Source organism: Cebus imitator, unplaced genomic scaffold, assembly GCF_001604975.1.
Source record: "Cebus imitator isolate Cc_AM_T3 unplaced genomic scaffold, Cebus_imitator-1.0 Scaffold268, whole genome shotgun sequence".
In the NCBI taxonomy this organism is placed as follows: Eukaryota; Metazoa; Chordata; class Mammalia; order Primates; family Cebidae; genus Cebus; species Cebus imitator.
Window position 1 is genome coordinate 1,494,822 of NW_016107583.1, and position 23,854 is coordinate 1,518,675.

Sequence of the window (23,854 nt, forward strand, 5' to 3'; positions counted from 1 at the left end):
TTTATCAGTTCCATTTACTGAGTGAAAAAACGGCAAGGTTTCTAGGAACAGTCCCACACTGTTTGCCCTGCTTCTCTTCATGAATTACAACCCTGGACCTCTTTAGAGCTTATTGATCTTGCTTATGTGATACATTTACTGTAGTTAACATTAATTTCAAGGTGAAAATTTTACCCAATTTTTATTTATCATTATTCCAGACATGTCTGTTTTAATTGCTATACCTAATATGCTGAGATGGGTTCCACTGCACATATATAATTAAAATAGTATTTGATGACTACTAAAATTTTATTGGAAAAATAAGTGTTCTGGTTTGTACTCTGAGAAATGACGTAGTGGTAAACAATTTACTAAAGTTCAGAATAGCTCATTTTTGGCATCTGAACATATTCAACCTAGCTTCTTCCAAGGAGAGCAAGAAATTTTTTCTGGTTTAATGACATATTTTTAAGGAGGGGGAACATCTCTGTTTCACTTTTCTACATCTCTTGGAAAATAAATGCAATTGAAATTTAACCAGTCATTGATAAATCTATAGTTCATTTCTAAAAGTTTGGCTCAATTTTTTTTGTGCAGGAATTTGTGTGAGCACAAACAAGCATAACATTTATCTTCACCCTAAATTAATTATAAACTTAGTTACATATCAGATTTTAAGCATGCAAGTAGTTAATCCAAGAAAAAATTTAATGTTTTTATGCATAATAAATCTATGCTATATGTTTTTATGCATGCCATCTTATTCTACTTTAGGAATAAAATTTTAAAAAGAAAAGGAACATTGACAATAATTCAGTTCACTCAATTGGTTGTATAAATGAGAATACCAAATTTCAGCAAAGCTAAATACTTTATTTGCATTTGTATGGCTTACAATAATGCCAAAACAGAAATTAATATCTTCTAACCCCTAGGCCTTTAAAAGTTATAATTCTTGGTCGGGTACGGTGGCTCACACCTGTTATCCCAGCACTTTGGGAGACCGAGGTGGGCAGATCATGAGGTTGGGAGTTCAAGACCAGCCTGACCAATATGGTGAAACCCCGTCTCTACTAAAAATACAAAAATTAGTTTAGCATGGTTGTGTACACCTGTAGTCCCAGATACTCAGGAGGCTGAGGCAGGAGAATCACTTTGAACCCAGGAGGTGGAGGTTACAGTGAGCCAAGATCGTGGCACTGCACTCCAGCCTGGGTGACAGAGTGAGACTCCATCTCAAAAAAAAAAAAAAAAAAAAGTTATAATTCTCCATTATGCCTCCCAAAACCCAGAAAAAATCCTAATAAAAATTAACACAGAAAGGCTCAAGTTTTAATCAGCTCATTTTAATATAAATGGATAACCATCTTTATTAAAAATGAATATATAAATATCCTTTTAATAAGCAACTATACAGTTTTATGACTATAAGATTCAATATTGGTACCACAGGAGTTACAAATTCAATATATTTATCCTGACACACATGATGAGAATGTTAAACTGTGGTCATTCTTTTTTTCTCATGACATCTTTTATTTTCAATAATGTAATTGTTTGAAGAGGCCTGGCAAATAGAAGCTAGTATTTGGTGAAATATTTGGTCAAAATTTTAACTAAGCCTTTGTCTACCAGGCGAAATTTGTAAATTGAATTCTAAGTGACTTGTTTCTTATGAAACGCTCTTCAGTTGTCCCCTTTGTTTTCAGGAGGCTCTCAGTAAGATGACCCAAATCATCCATGAGACCGACCTGTTAATGAACAACATGCTCATCGAAGAGCTGCAGGACTGGAAGCGGCGGCAGCAGATCGCCTGCATCGGGGGTCCGCTCCACAACGTGCTCAACCAGCTGCAGAACTGGTAAAATGAACTGGCTGCAGTTTCTAGTGAAAACCACAGGAAATAAAAACTTCAGTGTCACTCAGCCAGAGAATGCAGGTTTAGACTGGAACATCAGTTCATTCAGCTTATTAGCAGCTGCGAACTCTATAGCTGAAAACAAATAGTATAAGTGTTCTTAGTTTTTATTCTCGTGGGGAAAATAAAAGAAAGCATGTATTGAATGCTTAATTTTCACATGTAAGATATCAATCTTAAAAGACTTGAATAAATTTTAAAACCAGCGATATGCTTTCTTTAAGGACATGATAAAGAAGCACTAGCTTCAAAATCTTGAAAATAGGGATCTCAACTTTCATATATTAGTTTTGTGTTTTCAACAGAGTGATTTGCTTGGTTACAGATGTTGGTTAAAGCATAGGAAATTTCAGTTAGGCAGGAGGAATAAGTTCAAGAGATCCATTGTACAGCATGGTGACTGACTGTAGTTAATCACAATTTATTGTATACTTGAAAATTACTAAGAAAGTAGATCTTAAGGGTTCCTACCACAGAAAAGTAGATATGTGAAGTAATAATGCATGTTATTTATCTTGATGTAACTATTCAACAATGTATACCTACATCAAAATATCATGTTGTATATCACAAGTATATACAATTTTTATGTGTCAAGTTTTAAAACCGTAAATGGTTAGTACAACCCACCATTCCCCATCTATGTACGCAAACATGCAATGAAATGTACATACTATACTTTGCATTAGAAGATTAAAATATTCATAGGATTTTCCATGTCACAAATTCAGAACAAAACTATTTGATTGAAAGAACAATTGGAAAATATGAAATACAAAGAAACTGTTCAGTTTAAATCTAAAATTGTTCAAAGTAACTGGGGACCCCCTAACTAAAAGCTCTGCCCTACCAGGCCTACTTATCAAGAAATGTAAGGAGTTTGGCTCATTTTAAAACATTGATTTTCCTTGGGAAGATACTTTGATTCTTTAACTCACTGTACTCTGTTGTGAAAACAATAATAAAGGGAGTCATTAAGAGTTTAATCAGTAATGGTGCTCATACCAAAAATCAGCACGTATTCAACCACTCTTGTCATAGTCTTACATGTGGAATACTTTAAGTAGAAAGAGTTGCTGTAGGGTGAAGTGGACTTTCCAAGTCTGTTAAGACGTTATGCCTCCTGTAGCTGGCAGTCCCTTCCATGTCCATTTCAATGTTACTCTTCCCTAGGCTTCTGGCCCACACTACCACCTCCATTTCTGAGGTGAGAGCACCATGTCGTGAATAAAATTCCAAGAAGATATCAAGAGCAAGCATTTCTAAATATACCTCACTCTAAAGAGAGTCATTGATCACTCTTGGCTAATACTTAGGACAATAAAATATATATTGTGGGGGAAGATCTGTTTCATATGTTTTTCTTTCAGTATGCTTACATAAAAAAATTAATCATCTCATGTATTTTATGGCTTTAAATTTGCTTTTTCTTTGCCCTTTAGTGAGTGCCATAGTTTAACATCTATATACTTAATAAGCTTAAACAAAGAGTAATTAGGCCAGGCGCGGTGGCTAACGCCTGTAATCCCAGCACTTTGGGAGGCCGAGGCAGGTAGATCACGAGGTCAAGAGATCGAGACCATCCTGGTCAACATGGTGAAACCCTGTCTCTACTAAAAATACAAAAAATCAGCTGGGCATGGTGGTGCGTGCCTGTAATCCCAGCTACTCAGGAGGCTGAGGCAGGAGAATTGCCTGAACCCAGGAGGCGGAGGTTGCAGTGAGCCGAGATCGCGCCATTGCACTCCAGCCTGGGTAACAAGAGCGAAACTCCGTCTCAAAAAAAAAAAAAAAGAGTAATTAAAAGGGATTTGGTTCCAGATGTTGATAAAATCTCATAAACGATGACATATCTAATTGAAGGTATAAATGAGAAAACATTGAAAATGTTTAACATATGCATATTCAAGAAAAAAATGGGTTAGGAAAATAAAAATAAAGAACTGTCACTAACAAATCAAATTGATTCATTTAATTAATTTAAATAAGTACTTAATAATTTAACATTTGTTAACTATGACCCATTGTTACAATGTTTTACTAATAAGTGGAAAAATTATTTTTGATTTTCATTTGCTGTTCAATAGCTTTACACTATTGGCAGAAAGTCTTTTCCAACTCAGAAGGCAGTTGGAGAAACTAGAGGAGCAATCTACCAAAATGACATATGAAGGTGATCCCATTCCGATGCAAAGAACTCACATGCTAGAAAGAGTCACCTTCTTGATCTACAACCTTTTCAAGAAGTAAGTGAAGTGCTATAAATTTCAGTGCTTCCTGGCATCCTCCATCCCGTGAAGTAAGAACACCCTGCCTAAGGTTTTAGTGTTAGGTGAAAAAGTGGCAGGGATGTATTCAACAACGAGCCTCAGGGAGAAATGAATAGAAGCCCAAAAAGTTTCAGAAATCACATTTCTACTCTTCACTGTTTATTCATCAATACTTCTCTCACCAACTGGCTCGGTTTTCTACAAACTAAGCCATGTCACTCACCTACAGCTCAGTTTTTACATTTTAGAAAAGATTTCAAGGGTTTTTTCTTACATGCATATCCATGAAATGAAGGATGGAGAACATGTTCATGTTTATGAGCTATTCTAAAGAAAAAATACTAATATGTACCAGAAATCCTAATATTTAGTCCAAAAAAGTCATGAAATTTATTCTCAGTCAAGGAAGGTGCCTCACACCTGTAATTCCAGCACTTTGGGAGGCTGAGACAGGAGGTTGCTTGAGCTCAGGAGTTTGAGACCACCCTGGACAACACAGAAAGACCCCCATCTCTACGAAAAATAAACAAATTATCCAGGCATGGTGGCACATGCCTATAGTCCTAGATACTCAGCAGGCCAAGGCAGGAGGATCACTTGAGCCCATGAGGTCAAGGCTGCAGTGAGCTATGATCACGCCACTGCACTTCAGCCTGGGCAACAGAGAGAGAGAGAGAGACCCTTTTCAAAAGAAAAAAAAAATCACTAAATGGACTGGGGCTTTTATTTATGGCTCAATTATAACAATTAAGGATCATTTACTGCTGTTCAATGATTTATGAAAAGTCATTGTAAAGATTTAATTGGGGGTTTGAATATCTTCTAAATGTAGAAAACTTGGACTTTATGAGTGGATAGCATCCTGTTCCTCTGTGGTTTTCAGTCTGCCGATATTTTCAATGTTTTCAAATAACACGCTTTATTTCCTTTTTATCTAGCTCATTTGTGGTTGAGCGACAGCCATGTATGCCAACCCACCCTCAGAGGCCGTTGGTACTTAAAACCCTAATTCAGTTCACTGTAAAACTAAGGTAGGCAGAATGTCTTCTACTATTTCATGCGTTTGTGGAGCTATAGTTTCTGGGTAATTAAGGCCAGTTTCTCTCACTGTGGCTTGCATTCAGCTATTCTTTATTGAATCATCTGTTGTGTGCCGGCTCTGAGCCTTAGGAAATACCCACAGAAATGTTAAGATGAGAGTCCTGCTTGTCAAGAGCATGACAGTGCGGATGAGGACATGAGGGATATTAGCCTGAAAGTATGGAATCATACTATCAGGCACGATGAAATGAATTACTGAAAAGGTTGACTTGAGAAAAGACTGGAGAGATTGATCACCCAGAGTATTGTAGGAGAGGAAGAGTACAGAAATAATGGCTTCCTGGGTCTGTCTGGTAATCATGAGGGTCAGGGAGAGACAGAACTGAGAGGACAGACTGGGGAAAGATTCTGGAAGGCTTTGAATATCCTATCCAGGAAATGCAGTGGCATATTCATCTCCTGTGATTACCCAGTAACTGGCTTATTGGACTTTTCCACAAAAACTCTCAAAACCACAGTTTTCCATATATCTCTATTGTGTCCCTGAGTTAAAGACATATCTTTTGTGTTATTGTTGCTTGCTTTCTCTGTGAATTTGTTCCTTTTTATTAACATGAGCAATCAAAACTTACAGTTGTCCCTAATGATGCTGAGAACAATGAGTTTGAGTTCTTACTTTCAAAGATTCTCATCATGCCTCAAACTCCAAGAACTAAAGCTTTAAATGCTCAATCTCTAGGTCACCTCTGGAAAACTGAAACCACAGACTAACACATCAAGAGGGGATGATGCCATGATACAGAGCAATTTAGGGTTCTATGATGGGGTTGCTGATCATATGTCACTTGGAACTCCATTTTTAAAAAGAAGACATTTGTCTTCAGTTTGCTTTTTTAAGACACTGATTAAAATTCTTAATCAGTTTCTTTGTGTGAATTTTGCACCAAGATTTAAGAACTGAAAACAAAAGGCAGAGACTAGGTTCCTTTTTAAGTTACATTGTTGGCCAGGCATGGTGGCTCATGCCTATAATTCCAACATTTTGGGAGGCTGAGGAAGGCAGATCACCTGAGGTCAGGAGTTCAAGACCAGCCTGGCCAGCATGGCAAAACCCCTTCTCTACTAAAAACAGAAAAATTATCTGAGAATGTCGGTGCATGCCTGTAATCCCAGCTACTCAGGAGGTTGAGGCACAAGAATCGCTTGAACCTGGGAGGCAGAGATTACAGAGAGCGGAGATCATACCACTACACTCCAGCCTGGGTGACAGAGCAAGACTCCGTCTCAAAAAAATAAAATAAAATAATAAAGTAAAATAAAATAAAATAGGAATTATCAAAAGTTGTTCATTCTTCATTCCCACATCTCTATATAACTCGGAGGAGAGTGACAATAAAGGGAACTAGGTTGGAGAAGTGGTGGACATTCTACTTTTCCTTGAGACACTCCTATAGATGATATAGTAAGTCTAAGATGCTCTCGGGGGCAAAAGGGGAGATGAGTAGGGACTCCCTAGCAAAAAAATTAAGCAGCATCACTTGCATGCTGTGTGAACTGATTGCCAGAGGCATAGAATTTTAGTCCCTCATTGTAAGTTCTGTCTTCCTCATCTACCTACTGCGTCTCCATCCTCCTCTACACATTGTTACCCACCATCTTGATAGGTGATCCTTAATCAAGGTTTTCCTAAAACCCCTCTTTGCCATACCATTGCATCCTCTTGTTTCAAAGGAAAGGATGAGCTTGGACTTAGTGGGACTCATCAGCATCTTATAGTGAATCAGATCCTTCCTGAAGTAGTATAAAAAGGAAGGTGGAGGAGAAAAACATCTGGCCTTATTTTATATGACTATGCCCCCTTCTCACCATTCATTACCAATGGCTGCACACTCAGCATACTCCAAACCCTGAACCAATCTTGTGCCTTGTACAGGACTTTCAACATTTTGCAACATTCAACCCACCCTTTTGTTTGGGCTGCCTATGAGCTATGATTTCATTTCTCTAATGCCAGTGAGTTGCTTATCACCATATTCTCTATATTCCATCTATGTGCCTGTACTCCCTCCTTTCATGTAGAGCACATTTCTCCCTCCTGCAATCTTTGCTACACCAGTTCTCTGGTACCTAAGGCTGTACTGGGCAAATATGAGGAGCTCAGTGCATGCTGAGTGAATGAGCAAAGTTTAGGATGAGGGCATGAGTAAATGAATGAATGTGTGAGAGGCTGAATGACTATCTCTGAAACTGCACTGAACCCACAGGTAGGTTACATCACAGGACAGAAATCTGAGGAGTTAGAGAAAGCAAAAGAATAACGGATGGGCTGACACAGAAGGAATTAAAGAAACTTTTATATTGAACTTCAATTACTTTTTCATTTGAAGTTGGTTTTTTAATGAACATTTTTGCTGTTATTTTAATATAGTGTTTTGAAAGATTTCAAATGCATTGGAATTGGGATTTTCCATATTTTACTAGAGGTCTGACTTAGTAGAGTCACCATAAAATACTCATCATCAACACTTACAAAGTGTTTTTTTTTTTGTAATATGAGGATAAAATTAAGCCATATAAGAAATTTTTATATCTATACATTTAACTCAGATTTGGGCTTCAGCCAAAATATAAGCTTTTTTTTCTGACCCAGCCAATGTATTATCCAGCAAACATCAACTGAAGCAATATGGAAACACTTTCCAAATGTTTGTCAATAATGCTATTATGTGACTGATGTCAACGTTAGTAACATGGCAAACTGAAGGGGCATTGTACATTCTTAAAACATACTATCATATAACTGTGGATAATGTAAGGTTTATTTATATGCATATTCCATAAGTATGTTTAAATGTTTAAATATAAAAAAGAGTTTTAAAACACTTTCAATTTTTATCTTTTTTTTTTTTTTTATTGATATCTCTTTTCAGACTACTAATAAAATTACCAGAACTAAACTATCAGGTAAAGGTTAAAGCATCAATTGACAAGTAAGTTTTCCAATATCATTTTGAATTGTGAAAGACTATTTAAAATGAATGACCCTTATTTTATAGAATAATTTTGATCTTTTAAATTTACTTATCTAACAATGTACTTCAAATATTTGACTTTGAAGTTCAAGCATTTAACAAAGCTCAATGTTTAACTTTAAATTTTTATTATAAAAACTTCAAATCAATTTTATCTACTATCCTTTAAAGTATCATGGAGGTCAGGTGTGGTGGTTCATGCTTGTAGTCCCAGCTACTCAGGAGGCTGAGGCAGGAGAATCACTTGAACCTGGGAGGCAGAGGTTGTGGTGAGCCAAGATCGTGCCACTGCACTCCAGCCTGGGTGACAGAGCGAGACTCTGTCTCCAAATAAATACGTAAATAAATAAATAAAGTATCATAGAAAGTTGTTCCTAGATCTATTACATAGCTCATTTTAAAGAATCTTCTTGGTTTTACAGGAATGTTTCAACTCTAAGGTAAGACATTTATTTTGTGGAATCTTTATTGCTGCTCTGTTTTACCTGAGACCATGTAAATAGCTAAGATTTCCTCTCCAGCAACCGAAGATTTGTACTTTGTGGAACTAATGTCAAAGCCATGTCTATTGAAGAATCTTCCAATGGGAGTCTCTCGGTAGAATTTCGACATTTGGTAAGTTTAGCAGTAAAGTTACACAGGCTTTTTTTCTCCAAATCAGAGACATCTTTACTAAGAGGTCTTGTAACAGTATATTCTGTGCTTAAATATTTCTTATTTCAAATTAGAAACTGGCCGGGCATGGTGGCTTGCAATCACAGCACTTTGGGAGGTGGAGGCGGGCGGTTCACCAGGTCAGGATGCCGCAACCTCCGCCACCTGGTCAACATAGTGAAACCCCGTCTCTACTAAAAAGACAAAAAAATTAGCCGGTCGTGGTGATGGGTGCCTGTAGTCCCGCTACTCAGGAGCCTGAGGCAGGAGAATCGCTTGAACCCGGGAGGCGGGGGTTGCATGAGCTGAGATCGCACCGTTGCACTCCAGCCCGGACGACAGGGCAAGACTCCGTTTCAAAAAAAAAAAAGAAAAGAAATCAGGAACCATGTTGAGAAATAAAACACACCATCAGTGAAGAAATGGTAGAAAGAACACTGAACCTTTACTCAGAAGGTCTGAGTTATAAGCAATGAAGACATAGAACCTAAGCATGCATAGGACTTGGTCAGTATATTTTGCTGATAAGGACAGAGATAATCTGTCTTAAAATGGAGAGATATTACACAGTGGAATATTATTCAGCCATTGAGAGAACGAAACCGTGTCATATGCATCAACATGGATGGAACTGGAGGTCATTATGGTAAATGAAATAAACCAGGCATAGAAAGATAAATATTGCATGTTCTCACTCATGTGGGAACTAAAAAAGCAGATCTCTTGGAGGCAGATAGTAGAATGGTGGTTACCACAGGCTAGGAAACGAAGTAGGGCAGGGGAATAAAGAGAAGTCAGTTAATGGGTACAAAGATACAGTTAGACAGAAGAAATAAATTCCAGTATTCCATAGTGCAGTAGGGGCCAAGTGCAGTGGCTCACACTTGTAATCCCAGCACTTTGGGAGGCAGAGGCAGGCAGATCACCTGAGGTCAGGAGTTCGAGACCAGTCTGGCCAATATGGTGAAATCCCATCTCTACTAAAAACACAAAAATTAGCTGGGCGTGGTGACGCGTGCCTGTAATCTCAGCTACTTGGGAGGCTGAGGCAGGAGAATTGCTTGAACCTGGGAGGTGAATGTTGCAGTGAGCTGAAATTGTGCCACTGCACTCCAACCTGGGTGACAAAGCAAGACTCAAAATAAAAAAAAAAAAAAAATAGTATAGAAGCGAATAATAATTTATTGTATATTTTTAAATAGCAGGAAGAAAAGAATTGTAGTGGTCCCAACACAAAGAAAATATAAATTATGTTATAAATATCCCAGTTACCCTGATTTGATTATTATACATTGTATACATGTATCAAAATATCACATGTACCACAAAAATATGTACAACAATGATATATAAATATAAAAGTACAAAGGCACACACACACATGCAATAATGGATAGGCATTCCTGGTTTCATTTTTATATCTCCGATAATCATGTCTGGTGAAAAGTGCTTTCATTTTAGGAGGCTAGCTTGGGGAAATAGGATGCTCCTGCGTATAGCAACTGTAAATAGTTCACCTTGGCATGTCTAGAAAGCTCTGACCCAGCCTCATCCTGTTGCTTCTTGTTTTTACCACTTCCTCTTGACCTAGAGTTCTCTTCCTGCCGCCTTTCTGACTCTTTGCATAGTTCTTAGATTCCCAAAGACCTTACTGCTTTTCTTGCCAGAAACCACGTTACTCCTCCTGCTTATTAATGTTTAGCAATTGCCTCACTGAATGTTTGGGCACCATTGAATCTGCCTCAAAAAGTCTACTTTCTAAAAGATAAAATGTAGCTTAACAGAAAGATATCTGCATATGTAAATTTATTCTGATTTCTGGTTTTGATTTTGTTTTTGTTTGGTTTTTAGTATTGAGGAGTATGGTTTTGTTTTTGCTTTTTTTTTTTTTTTTTAAAATGAATCCTTCCTGTGTGAACTGCCAAATAAATAAAATGTAATGAAGAACAATGTATTATAGACATCCTTGTGACTCACACTCTATTTTGTTAGGCTCGATTCCTACCCTCCAGGAACTTTCAACAGGGGGCCATGTTTAGTAATAAGTAAAGTAGGAAGAGCTTAACTTAGAAATGTCTGTCTCCCAAAAAAGTCACATGGAAAAGGGAGAACAAGGAACACACCAAAAATCAGTGAGGTCTTTATTTTGGCAGGCACAATATGTAAAATAACAAAACCTCAGCTTTTACAGTGCTTTTTTGCTCTTCCAAAGCATTTTCACATTTATTTTACGCATAAAACTTTAATTCCTTTTTAATACAAAATAAATATAGAAAATAAAAGTCAAATATTTTAAAATTATAACCTGTAATTTCACCACCTTGCAATGCTATTAACATCTTTGTTTTTTATAACTTTGTCCTTTTTTCTAAAATATTTATATATATTTTTAAAGTGGGATCAAATAATACACACTATATTATTTGTTTTCTGCCTCTTTTCTTCATTCAGTAATCTATATCAGTGCACGTTTATTTTGTGTCAGTGAGTCTTCTTCCTCTCCAGTGTCATTTAATGGCTTACTATGCTATATGGTACACTCTGACCTATCGTTTATTTTTCTAGTCCTCTCTGTTAGACTTGGTTTCTCAAGGACTGGGAATCATCACCCATAGCTTAGCCAAAATGATTCTTTTCCGGCACAAACGAGTGCTGTATGGATTCTGAAAGTTCTCAGCATGATCTCTTTTCTTGAAAATGTTGGCTGAAAGCTAAAGTCTTAGTGATAAGCCAACTCAAGCTTCTAAAGTGGCATCCCATGGGGTGAGACAGGAAGCTCCTCTCTCTTAAATCTGGGCAGTTGTGTCAGGTTTCAATGAGTTTGAAAATATGTTGCTGTTCTAGAAGTCAAAACTGTGACCAACAAAACGACAGCAACAGGTACGACCAATTTAATATGTAGCTGATAATGCTTCTCCATCTAAATATTGTTGTTTTCTTTTACAAAGCAACCAAAGGAAATGAAGTCCAGTGCTGGAGGTAAAGGAAATGAGGTAGGAAATGTTTTCTCCTATAGAATTTTTCTGGGAACAGATCTTATAATATCTTATTTTTACAAAGCTTTTAAACTGCTTGACTTCACATAAAATCAAATTCATGTTTTTCTGATTGTAGATGTAAAGCTTGATAATTGCAGAAAATATGCGGAAGTTCTTTTAAAAAAGAAAATAAAAATAACACATAATAACACCCTCCAAAGAAAATAACTATTAACATCTTGGTATACATCATTCCAGTCTTTTATTTATGTATATATTACTTTAAATATATATGATACTCAGGCTGGGCACGGGTGGCTCATGCCTGTAATTCCAGCACTTTGGGAGGCCAAGGCAGATGGATCACGAGGTCAGAAGTTCGAGACCAGCCTGGTCAACATGGCGAAACCCCATTTCTACAAATAATACAAAAATTAGCTGGGCATGATGGTGGGCACCTGTAATCCCAGCTACTCAGGAGGCTGAGGCTGGGGAATCGCTTGAACCTGGGAGGCAGAGATTGCAGTGAGCCAAGATTACGCCATTGCACTCCAGCTTGGGCAACAGAGTGAACCTTAGTCTCAAAAAAAAAAAAAAAAAAAAAAGATACTTATTGCTGCAAAGCCTGCTTTTTCCATATAGCAATGTATTCATGTATCCTTTTTATGGGGGGCCACTGTGCCCAGCCTGGAGAACAATTTTTCATAATTTTAAATATTCTTGGAGAACATAATTTAAATTGGTTGCATTACATTGCATTTTATAGGCGTGTCATAATTTCTTTAGTCAGTCTATTATCAAGAAATATCTTTGTGATTCTTCATTTTTCATTCACTCATTTTCTCACATACATGAAGTCAGCCTTTTTTATTTTTACCCTGCAATTATGATATGCAGGGTAAAACCAACCTTACTATTTTGAGTTATTAATCACCTTGCTCTCTAATGTTTGAATTTCACTAGATGAATTGAATGAAGGAACAAACTGATGTAGTCTGAGTACTCACATTTGAGTTAGTAGATGATCAAGTGGTCAAATCATGAACTTGACATGACCTTGTAGAACATCTATTGAGTTGACCTAGAAACTAAGGCATAAGTCCATGACCTATATATTTCGAACTAGAAAACTATTGGGTACATGCTCTGCCAGGGCCTGAAAATGTGATGTTTGGCAAATGATCTGATGAAGATATATTGCAATTTTTTTCCTCCAAGAGATCAGGATAGTAATGCTCAACAGTCCCTGTTCAGAGGTGCTGCAGGTGTAAAACCACCTACATGATGCAATTTTGAAACAATGAGGTTTATTCCTGGGGTAGTTCATATGAATCCAAACTCTAGGCTTTACAGTCACAGCTCCTATAAAAAAGATCTTTGAATTGTTTGGAAGAAAAGCACTTTATAAATCCAGCATCCAACGACATCCAATTTATCACACCCCACAAAACCATAAAGATCCATCACAAAATATTTAATGCCCTACCATTTTGCCCTCCAAGAATTCTTCATTCCCTTAACTGTGTCTTAAAGATCATTTGCCAAACATCATAGGACCACCAAAGACGAGCTCAGCCTTCCAGTGTAGAATTGCTGCTCAGGGCAGAGCCCCCTAAACAGGTCTCTGCAGTCAAAGAAATCACAGGAGTAGAGTTTTTGAGTTTAAGGAGATTCTAGTAAAACAAATGAATGGGAGTTGTTCTTCCCAGCTTATAGAAACCCATAAAGGTTTTCTAAACTTCCTAAACATTAGCACATTTTAAATAAAAGCTCATTCCACACGTCTCCTTGGAATTCTGGCCAGAGTTGCAACATTTCATTCAACTTTACATCCCTGAGTATTACTTATGAATCTGAACAGACTAAGCATCATTACCCTGGACTTTTTTTAAGTGAAACAAATCGAATGAGAATAAATCCAAATAGCTCACCTCTTGTAGTATATTGTCATCTTTATGAATATAAAATGAAAATCTTCATTTGGATTTCCCTAGAGACAGAAATCTAAGTAAATCATCTTCCACTGTAGAAAAATCAACTACTGTCTTATTAACACTGTCTACTTATATTGCTTTCAATTTATTCCCTCTTATTTTCTGATGAATAGCAAAATCATACAGTCATATCAGAATGATTTTTATTTCTTCCCTTTTTTTTTTTTTCAGGTTTGCGAATCGGGTTCATTTTATTTTAATCTATTCTTTGAGCGCCACCTGTTGGTAGAATTTTAGTATGACTCCTAGGTACTCTATCCTTTGTGCAGCAGTAGTCACGAAATGTGAAGGAAGATAAGCCAGGAATCAGGGGCTTGGCCGTTCAGTAGGGATGATCACACGAAGGTTAGGAAAGAGTGAGGGAAGAGGGAGCAATAAAGTGAAATTCATAAAGTCATGAGGCCAGAGATTATGGTAACAAATTTCTGGAAAACAGGATGCAGGATACCCTAACCTCGTTTTCAAGTTTCAGCATGTTGCTGTTGCTTATCTGTGAGCACCTGTAGCAGGAGTTCACAGCCTCATAAGAATGACTTCAACAATCCTCGTGGACACTAAGAGCTTCACTAATACTGATTTCTGCTTTTCTTGCAACAGGACTGTGAAGTAGGTGCCATTAGCCTCATACTTGTTTCAGTTATGGAAACTGAGGCACAGAGTAGTTGCACAGCTTACTTAAGATTACAGGGGCAGTTGATGGTAGGGCCAAGATAAAACCATGGCAGTCTGATCCCATCTCCCTGCTCCTGACTCCTCTGCTATGCTACCTCTGGGTCGCAGAATCTTCCCTGTAAAGGCGAGCTGGTTGGCACTCCTACCCCATCACCTCACCCCATCTATCTCACAGAGTGGCTGCACCTTGCCCACCTGCTCAGAAATCATGGCTATCTCACATCACAATTTAAAATAATGCTTCTTCAGAAAATGCTGTTGACCTCTCTTGTCTACTGTGTCTCCTTTTGCACTTGTGTCGTGCCTCGGTGAGATAGAGGAGACAGCACTGTGTTGGTTTCTGCCTCTTCGGTCAGTCTGAGCTTGCACAAGCCACTTAACCTCTCTAACTCCCAATTTCCTTATCTACAAAATGGTGCTAACGTTAACCTACACTTCTAAAACTGTCATGAGGACTGAATGAGCTGTGTGTGAGTCAGTGGTGGTGGGCTGTGTAGATGTTGGCAACGACATTTACAGATCAGCCTCCTCTGGAGGGAGCAGGTGTCTACACAGATGGGAAAACTGGGCTCTAAAAGGAGGTACCTAACTTCAGACAACTGCTGATCTTTATCCTTCTCTGCTTACCTGCCAAGTGCTCTACAGGAGATGTGTCCCTATCAAAACCCTGGGCACTTCCCCTTTCCAGCTCCAGGTCCCTGAAACCTCAGGTCACCATTTGTGTGTACGCCCCTTCATGGGATTTCTTGTCTGGCATTCCTGCTACCACTCCAATGCCCATCACTCCCATCAGGCACGCGCACGCACACACACACACACACACACACACACACACACACACAATTGTGGGTCCCTTCGTTCTACTTTTGTGGTTGCAAGGGCTTGTATCAAATAGTTATTAAATGATTGACAGTGGGAATAAAATCAACTTTAGCAATCACTGCCTTTCTCTCACCTCTATTCTCTCCTGGGAAGAGTCAATGTGAATAAACGATTTCATCACCTAGCAAGTGGCCAGGCTTTGAGCCCATCCATCTGTCCCTGTAAAATAAACATTTCCAGGAAGCAACCTTTCCCTGGAGGCCCTTATCTAGCAGGGAGCCAGCTAGAGAGTGATTATTGAAATGTGAAAACTGTTTGAATAGAGAAGCTGGAATTGTAGTCTCTCCAGTTTGCTCTTTGTCAGTGGGCTTTAACTGATAAATGACAGTTTTAGCCACAGACTGAGGTGTTAGGTAATTTTGTTTATGTGGTGGAAAGTCATGAAGCACAATGAAGCTATTAGTGAAGCCTGGGTGACTTGAGTTTCATTTAACAAAATAGCCAAACAGATGTTCTTTCAAGGTTCAGTGTTCTCAAACACCGACACACTACTCACACCCCAGCCAGCCCAAGCATTTGCACAGCAAGTTGATTTCTTGCTGAACTAATTTAAAGAGTTGCAACACTTTTTTGAGGGAGATTGTACAAAAATATTATTAAAACCTTAGACATTTTAGAATGCAGCAGCCAGACAGTACCGTTATTTTATGGGCTAAGCAGAGTTGTCATTTTATATTCCTGTCTTCTGATTCTGTGATTCTGTGATTAAAGGCTATCTCTCATGTGATTGGATCACTGTTTCCCTCTCGTCTCATTGTTTCCCAGCATCTAACCCAGTGTCTAGCACATAGTAGGTGCTCAATATTCACTAAATGAAAGGATTATTTTAATTGTTTCTATTCGATTCTACATAGTTTTCCATGTGGGACGTTATCATAAATTATGGATCGTTAAAAGATGAGCAAGAAATTTGGGTGAAAATCACCCTTTATCCAAGTCATATTTTTCTTAACAGAGGTTTTCTGTCAAGTTAAAAGCCATTACCATTTGTTAATATATCCTAGGTTTCCAAAGTTTATTATTAGACACTGAGCAGAGAAAACAGAGAAGAATATGGTGACATCTAGACCTACCTTTTATAAGGTTGTATCTTTTTTTTCCCAAGTGGAGCCCTGATTAAGTTGGTTGACCAGTTTTCCAGTTTCTTAGCAGGTTTTCCAATGGGCATTTTTCTTTAGAAGTACAATACAGTCAATCTAGCTATAATATTCAATGCAGATAATGTAAATATCATCAATATGGATATTTTCTATCTGTAATCATCTTGAATGATTAGGATGGCTTTGATACAAACATTAATGGTGCATCTTATCTATGATGCTTCTGTGAGGAATGGACCCTGAGGATGGGAGACTGAATAGTATCTCTAGCTTAGACTACACTGATGAAATAATGAAGACTGTATGGCCATGCAGGCTGTGAGAACTAATGATGCTTTGTTTGGTCAGAGTGTCTTTTCTCCTGTCTTCTCTATTGTATGTCAGCTTCCTTGCTGGATTTCATTCTAAATGTGCCCCACAATTGCATCAGAAATTTAAAGTAAACATTAGAAATTATTTTGAATCACAGAGAAAAGAATCACCCTCTCACCACCCACATTTCAGTTCAGTAAAGTACTATCTAAAGCATAAAGTCTTTTTCCAAAATTAATAGACGACCTTGAATATCATTGCTCTGTCTGTGGAATCCTGGTTTCTCACACTTTTAAGACCCTGATGTTTGGCTGATTAACACACACGTTCCATAACTCAAAGAGCTGAGGAAGCTATATGTACTGAGTGATCAGGTATATATTTATTCATAGAAATTAAATTGTAGGCTGGATGTGGTGGCTCACACCTGTAATCCCAGCAGTTTGGGAGGTTGAGACATGCAAATCACTTGAGTTCAGGAGTTTCAGACCAGCCTGGCCAATATGGTGAAACCCCGTGTCTACTAAAAATACAAAAATTAGCTGGACGTGATGGTGTGTGCCTATAGTCCCAGCTACTCAGGAGGCTAAGGCAGGAGAATCTCTTGAACCCAGAAGGCAGAGGTTGCAGTGAGCTGAGATCATGCCACTGCACTTCAGCCTGAGCAACAGAGGAAGACTCCATCTCAAAAAAAAAAAAGAAAAAGAAAAAGAAATTAAACTATAGAGCCCTCTCAAATGTTCTGCGCAGGCTTGTATCACCATGGTTCAATGGTGAGTTCCATCATTGAACACGTAGAGAATCTAAAAGGCACCCATTAGTGAACATGAAGTGGAAGTTGTAGATTCTTCAGTTGTCTCATGTTTGGCATAGTGTAAGCACCGCCTCCCTAGAGGGCAGTGAGATTTTCTATTGTTTAAAAATACACCTTCTGTCTAACTTGGTGCCTACACTCAAGACAACTAGTTCATCTCATGCTCAACCAAAGAAAGAGCAACTTATTTTAATGTAAATGGGCTGGAGAAGAGAAACTGGCTGTTTGATGTGTTGATGTGTTGGGAGTACTTTTAGGGGTGGTCTAAAGGATTGCTAAGCAAAATTTTTATTAAACATAACTTTCTACTAACCCAGTAAGAAGTGATTCCACCCTAGTCAATAGAACGACCTGCAGGCAATGTAAGGTACTACAAAGAATTACTTCCTTCTCAATAACAAATCCTAAACATAGCATTCTCATTATCAGGGAAGTCTTCTCACATAATCACATCATTGTTATTTGTATCATTATACTAGACAGTTTTCATTATTTCAAATTTCAAATGCAAACAGAATTCTGACTTATTATTAATGCATAGTTAGTGTTGGCCTCCTTTTCTTCTCAGGTGACACTGCTACCTCCAACCCCCCACCCTGACTTTTCTGGTTTAGATAATCCTATTTGTTCACAGGTTCCCAGGGCTCATTTTATACATTGTTGAAGTTTTATATCTCCAAGTTTTCCATGTCCCTTTTGAGATTAAACATAATGAGGATACACACATTGAGAATAATTCCTCCCAAATTCCACCAGGATTCTTGTTAAAATACAGAATTTGATTCAGTAGGCCTGGGATGAGGCCAGAGATCCTATTTTTCTTACAAGCTTTTAGGTGATGACAATACTGCTGGGTCCTTTTTCACCTACTATAAAATTTTATCAGGGACTAACTGCAGTTTCCTTCTTCTTTCCATCCCAGACTCCTCCCAGGATGTGATCATTTCTTGAGCTGTAAATATCATGCTAATACTGATATCTCTTGATTTTTAAAAATTTTATATGTCTAACTCTTGATTTTCTATAAAAGATTAAGCTATGTCTTTTTTGTAACAGCTTTCCGTACATAGAAATGCTCCCCCATCTTCACAATATCATTATATAACATATTTTCACTTACTCAATGTATTCAATGTTTACCTTACTATGATTACATAAAAATTGTTAATATAGAGCCATATAGCACTCTAGGATTATATTTCCATTCTTCTATTACTTTTAGTTTTCCTTGGATATAATAGTCTCCCTGAGTTTTTATTTGATTAATTTATGTACCTGTCACTAATTAAGACCCAAACTTTCCATCAGGACTAGAAGAGTCCTTACAATTTGGTCAGACATGTCAATCTAAGAGTTCCTTTTTTCTTTGCAACATCACTTAGGGAGCTCTCCATCTTCTGGCTCCAGTCCTGGCAACTTGCCCTCTGATCCTGTTGTGCAATTGTGGAGTTGTGGTTTTTTTGTTTGTTTGTTTGTTTTTGAAACTTCCTTTCACCATTATTCTAGGGAGTCCCACCCCTTTCTCCCGGCTGGGTTCATGTCTTTCTCTTTCTTAGGTTACTGTATCCTTTTTATTAAAGAGATTCTTTCAGTAGTTTCCAGAGAAAAAGTACTAGGGAGCCAGATTTCCCTATGAGGCTTTGCATATCTTAGAAAGTTTTTTTTCCATTCGTCCTTGACTGATAGTTTGGCTGGATATAGAATTCTGGATTAGAAATCTGTTTTCCTCCTAATCCTTAAAATACTATTCCATTGTCTTCTACTTATCTTGTATTCTGATTCTTAATCATTTATAAATGCCTTTTTATTCCTGCACTTCTGAAACTTTTAAACTGCTTTCCTGTAATTTTACAGCAATGAGTTTTAGTGTGGCTTTTCATTTATTTATTGTGCTAGATGTTCATGGGTCCTTCCAATTTGAACACTTGTGTCCTTCAGTTTGCGAAGTTTTGTTGTATTATTCATTTTTATAGACTATTGAAAACATGTAAAAACATAAAGAATAATAAAATGAACATTCATCGAACAGCTTAAAAATTCAAACTTTGCAAATATAGTTGAAGACACCTGGTATCCCCCTTTAATCCTTTTCCTCTCTGTACCTACCCACCTCCCAATGCAGAGGTAACCATTGTCTTGAATTTTGATGTTTATTGTTTTCAAGAATGCCTTTATAATTTTATGTTTCTACATACTTTTTATTATTCTGTATTATAAATTTAGGTTTTACATCAATGACATCTTTATGTACATATGTTATCGCAACTTGCTTTTCTTGCTCAACAAAATATTTTCTGAGACTCATTCCTACATTGATTCATGTTGCTATGGATCACTTATTCCAATGCTATATAGCTTCTTACTCTATAAATGTACACAGTATATCTAGCTATTCTCCTATTGATGAATCATTTTAGCATTGTAAACAGTTCTACTATAAACATTCTTCAATTAACATTCTTCTACAAGTCTTTTTCTTAATATGAGTGCAAAAAATCTTTGACATATATATTTGGTAGCAGATGAGTCAGAATCAGAAGAGTCAAAAAGAATTGTTGTACATAGGTAATGTGCATCTTCTACTTTTCTTGTTACTGAAGAATGGTTCTCCACAGTGATTGTAACAATTCCATAAGTAGTGTGTAAGAGTTTCAATTTGGTTATGTCTTTGGTATTTCCTCTACTCCCTTTTTTCTGTTCTCTTTCCAGAACTTGTGTTAGTTTGTTGTTGCAGTTCATGTATTGATTCTTTATTTGCTGTCTTTTGTATTCCATTTTTTATTTCTTTGAGGGTTTTTTGTTTGTTTGTTTGTTTTACATTCTAGGAAATTTCCTCTACTCTATGTCCAATCTTTTTACTGACTTGTCTATTGTTCTTATTATATTTTAAATGGTTCTTTATTATTTTGGGAATGTTTCTTATAATATTCTATTCTTCTTTCACTGATCTAATATTTGTCTTATATAGTTTTTAAAAAGTGTTTTAATGTTTTGAACATTTTCAAGTATATACAAATGTAAACATTTAAAGTGTTTAATGTTTTGACGTAATATATACAGAAGTAAAGAGAAAATACAATGGAATGGATTTATGCATCACCTAACTTCAACAATGATTAATATTTTGCCTATCATATTTAACCTGTTTTCCCCCTATATATACATTTTTTCTGGAGTTCTTAAATTCCAGATAGTATAGTATAATATAGATACTTCAACAGGTATCTTTAGAATATAAGAAATGTTTAAATCTAACCACAATACCCTTGTCACAAAAATCTAAACAACAACTTTTAAAAAGCCTTCCTTAAAAAAATCCTATTTTGTATTCAAATTCCTCCATTGCCTCAAAAGAGGCTTTTTACAGTTGGCTTGTTCAAATCAGTGTCTAAGCACTGTCTTCCCATTGCAGATGGTTGATTTGCTCCTTCAACATGCCATATATTTATTGAATAGACTGAGCTGAATACAGGAGGCTTTCTTCACTGTTTTCTTATATTCTTTCTTTTACTTGTCCTCTGAGTTTTTTGTTTTTGCATCCTCATTTCATGTGAGAGGCTTTGTCAAAGCCTGATGATCATCAATTTGCTGTTAATAATTAAGAGAAGGGCACTAAAAAACTGCCTGAATATTCTACGTGCATGTTGGGAACTGTAGACTTAGGGTGATTTTTAGAATCTGGCTGTTTCAATGGGTCGCTGGGGGGCGGTGGTGGGTGTATAAGGCAGTATCTGTATGTTACATTCCTTGGTCTGGTCCACTTCCCAGATACATTTCCAGGAGATTTTAAGCCTGGCCCTAGATGTCAGAGGAGGGACAAGCATGGGCTCAACCGTAAACTTTCACAGGACCTTCCTCTCTTCAGCACACACAGCACCTAGCCCCTGCCTGCATCTTGACCTTGTTCCCAGAATGTAGACAGCCTCTGTAATTCCTCTGACTCATCTGCCCCAAAGAGCAAACCTCCCTCCTCTGCCCAGGTCAGGAGGGTTGGAGACCTCACTGCCTGAGCTGGGGGTCTTAAAGCACATCCTGGTTTACAGTCTGCAGCCTCAGGGCACTCAGTGCTTTCAACCTCTGGGCTCTTTGTTCTACCCTCACTCTGCACTCCTCAACCTTTTACTCAGGGATCTAGATTACAGTTTCACTTTATTGGAAAATGAATAAAAGTCCAGCTATTACCTTATTGGAGGTAAGGTAGGGAGGGAACAGAGGGAACAGAGGAAAATACATGTACTCCACCTACATGTTAAACCAGAAGGAGGTCTTGCATTCTTTTTAAACAAATTCATTGTGACACTTAAGGCTTGTATCTGTATACCTGTGCATATACGGACTGTTTTTATTAACATTTGGTAAATCAAAAGGACCAATTTTCAAATATTAAAATAAAGAACAACTTGTCTAAATTTCAACTGAAAAAAGAACTATGCTACAATTTTTAAAGCCAGAAATTATCTTGTTTTGAAGACTTAAAATCATTCTGTTTGGGAAAATGAAGATTTTCCAAACTCTGTATATAACCTTTAAGACAATAAGAGGGAATGTTCTATAATAGACACTGTCTGGGAGCATTTATTTTATTAATTTATTAATGAATGTATTAATTTATATAGAAAGAAGTCTTCTATTAGATAGTGAATATGCATTTGGGAGGTAACAATTTTTTCTCTCTCCCTTAGGGATGTCACATGGTGACTGAAGAACTTCATTCCATAACCTTTGAAACACAGATCTGCCTCTATGGCCTGACCATGGATTTGGAGGTAGGTGTTTAAAGAACATATGCTATTTACTAATGATATTTGCAGGAATTGGTCAGCATTTATAGATATAAGCTCGGTATTTTCTAGGTTTTAGTACATTCCCTATTCATTACTTTTGTTTTAATTTAGAAAATCAATATGTCAAATGTTCACTAGTTCACATAACATTCTGGTTACATGTAATTGATAAAAGCTTGTGCATAGCTGGGTGCAGTGGTTCACACCTGTAATCCCAGCACTTTGGGAGGCTAAGGCAGGTAGATTGAGCCCTGGAATTCAAGACCAGCCTAGGCAACAAGGTGAAACTCCCATCTCTGCTAAAAATACAAAAATTTGCTGGGTGTGGTGGCATGTGTCTGTGGTCCCAGCTACTCAGAAGGCAGAGAGGCAGGAGGATCAATTGAGTCCAGGAGGTGGAGGCTTCAGTGAATGATGATCATGCCACTTCACTCCAGCCTGGGTGACAGAGTGAGACCCAGTCTCAATAAATTAATTAATTAACTAATTAATTAATTAAAACAAAAAGCTCAAGGGCATTATGAACTATATACATTAAATAATTTGTTGCTCAGATTCTTGTTTGTTTTCTGAGATTTCCTGAGTCATGCTTTTTTTCCCCCAAACCAGACCAGCTCATTGCCTGTGGTGATGATTTCCAATGTCAGTCAGTTACCTAATGCTTGGGCATCCATCATTTGGTACAACGTGTCAACCAACGATTCCCAGGTAGACTCTATTTCTACCTCACCTTCTATAATTCTATTTGATTTGTTTTATTGCCAACAAATACATCTGCATCCAAAGATGTGTGTGCCAGCGGGGTGTGAGGGTGAGAGTTGCTTTATTTCTGGTTGTGTGTTTCCTCTCATGTCATATTTAAAGTATTATGTTCTGATGTTTGTGGACCCTGAGAGAGTTCTGCTGGCAAAAGTAACAGACAGGTTATTTGTTATTTCTGAGAATCTGGTCAGCTTCCAACTATGTGTATGAGAGTTTCAGGGCCATCCTATGGCTCTGTTAACTAAGCTGGGGGAAATTTCTTAGTTAACTCCTCCTCAGCTGCTTCTGGTCCCACCTTGTCCATATAGTCTCTTCTACAAAGGTAGAGAATTGGTTTCCAAGTAAGTAATTAGAATATTCATCAATCTTGCCTAACCGTATTCTGACAGCACACATTTTTCAAGTTAATTACAGATTTCATCCATCCTAGGCTCAAACTGGGTTTTGATGCCATCTGGTGGTTGTGACATTGACTCAAAATTGGCCTCAAGTCACAAAGCCAGCAGTGAATAGATGTTCTTATAAGACAACCAGGGAAGGGAGTGGCAAAAAGATGTGTCAGCCCTTCCCCTTGCACCCCTCCTTCAAAACCTCAGTGTGTTGTCCTGGAAACCGCTAAGGTCTGGAGAAAATAGGTCAAATGTAAATAACAACATTTC

The 23,854-nt window shown here is 37.5% G+C and overlaps 1 protein-coding gene across 2 annotated transcripts in view; it reads left to right on the plus strand.

The window, feature by feature from the left end:
• The window catches only part of STAT4 (signal transducer and activator of transcription 4), a 116,446-nt gene that overhangs the window by 78,614 nt on the left and 13,978 nt on the right, over positions 1-23,854 (plus strand). The window contains exons 8-16 of one of the 2 annotated variants that reach the window (XM_017500678.2): positions 1,692-1,843; positions 3,988-4,146; positions 5,109-5,201; positions 8,142-8,201; positions 8,666-8,683; positions 8,765-8,858; positions 11,846-11,890; positions 22,332-22,415; positions 23,043-23,141. In XM_017500678.2, the coding sequence (XP_017356167.1) occupies positions 1,692-1,843; positions 3,988-4,146; positions 5,109-5,201; positions 8,142-8,201; positions 8,666-8,683; positions 8,765-8,858; positions 11,846-11,890; positions 22,332-22,415; positions 23,043-23,141 (804 nt within the window). The remainder of the gene's footprint in view (positions 1-1,691; positions 1,844-3,987; positions 4,147-5,108; positions 5,202-8,141; positions 8,202-8,665; positions 8,684-8,764; positions 8,859-11,845; positions 11,891-22,331; positions 22,416-23,042; positions 23,142-23,854) is intronic. The other variant, XM_037728547.1, reaches the window with a different exon arrangement.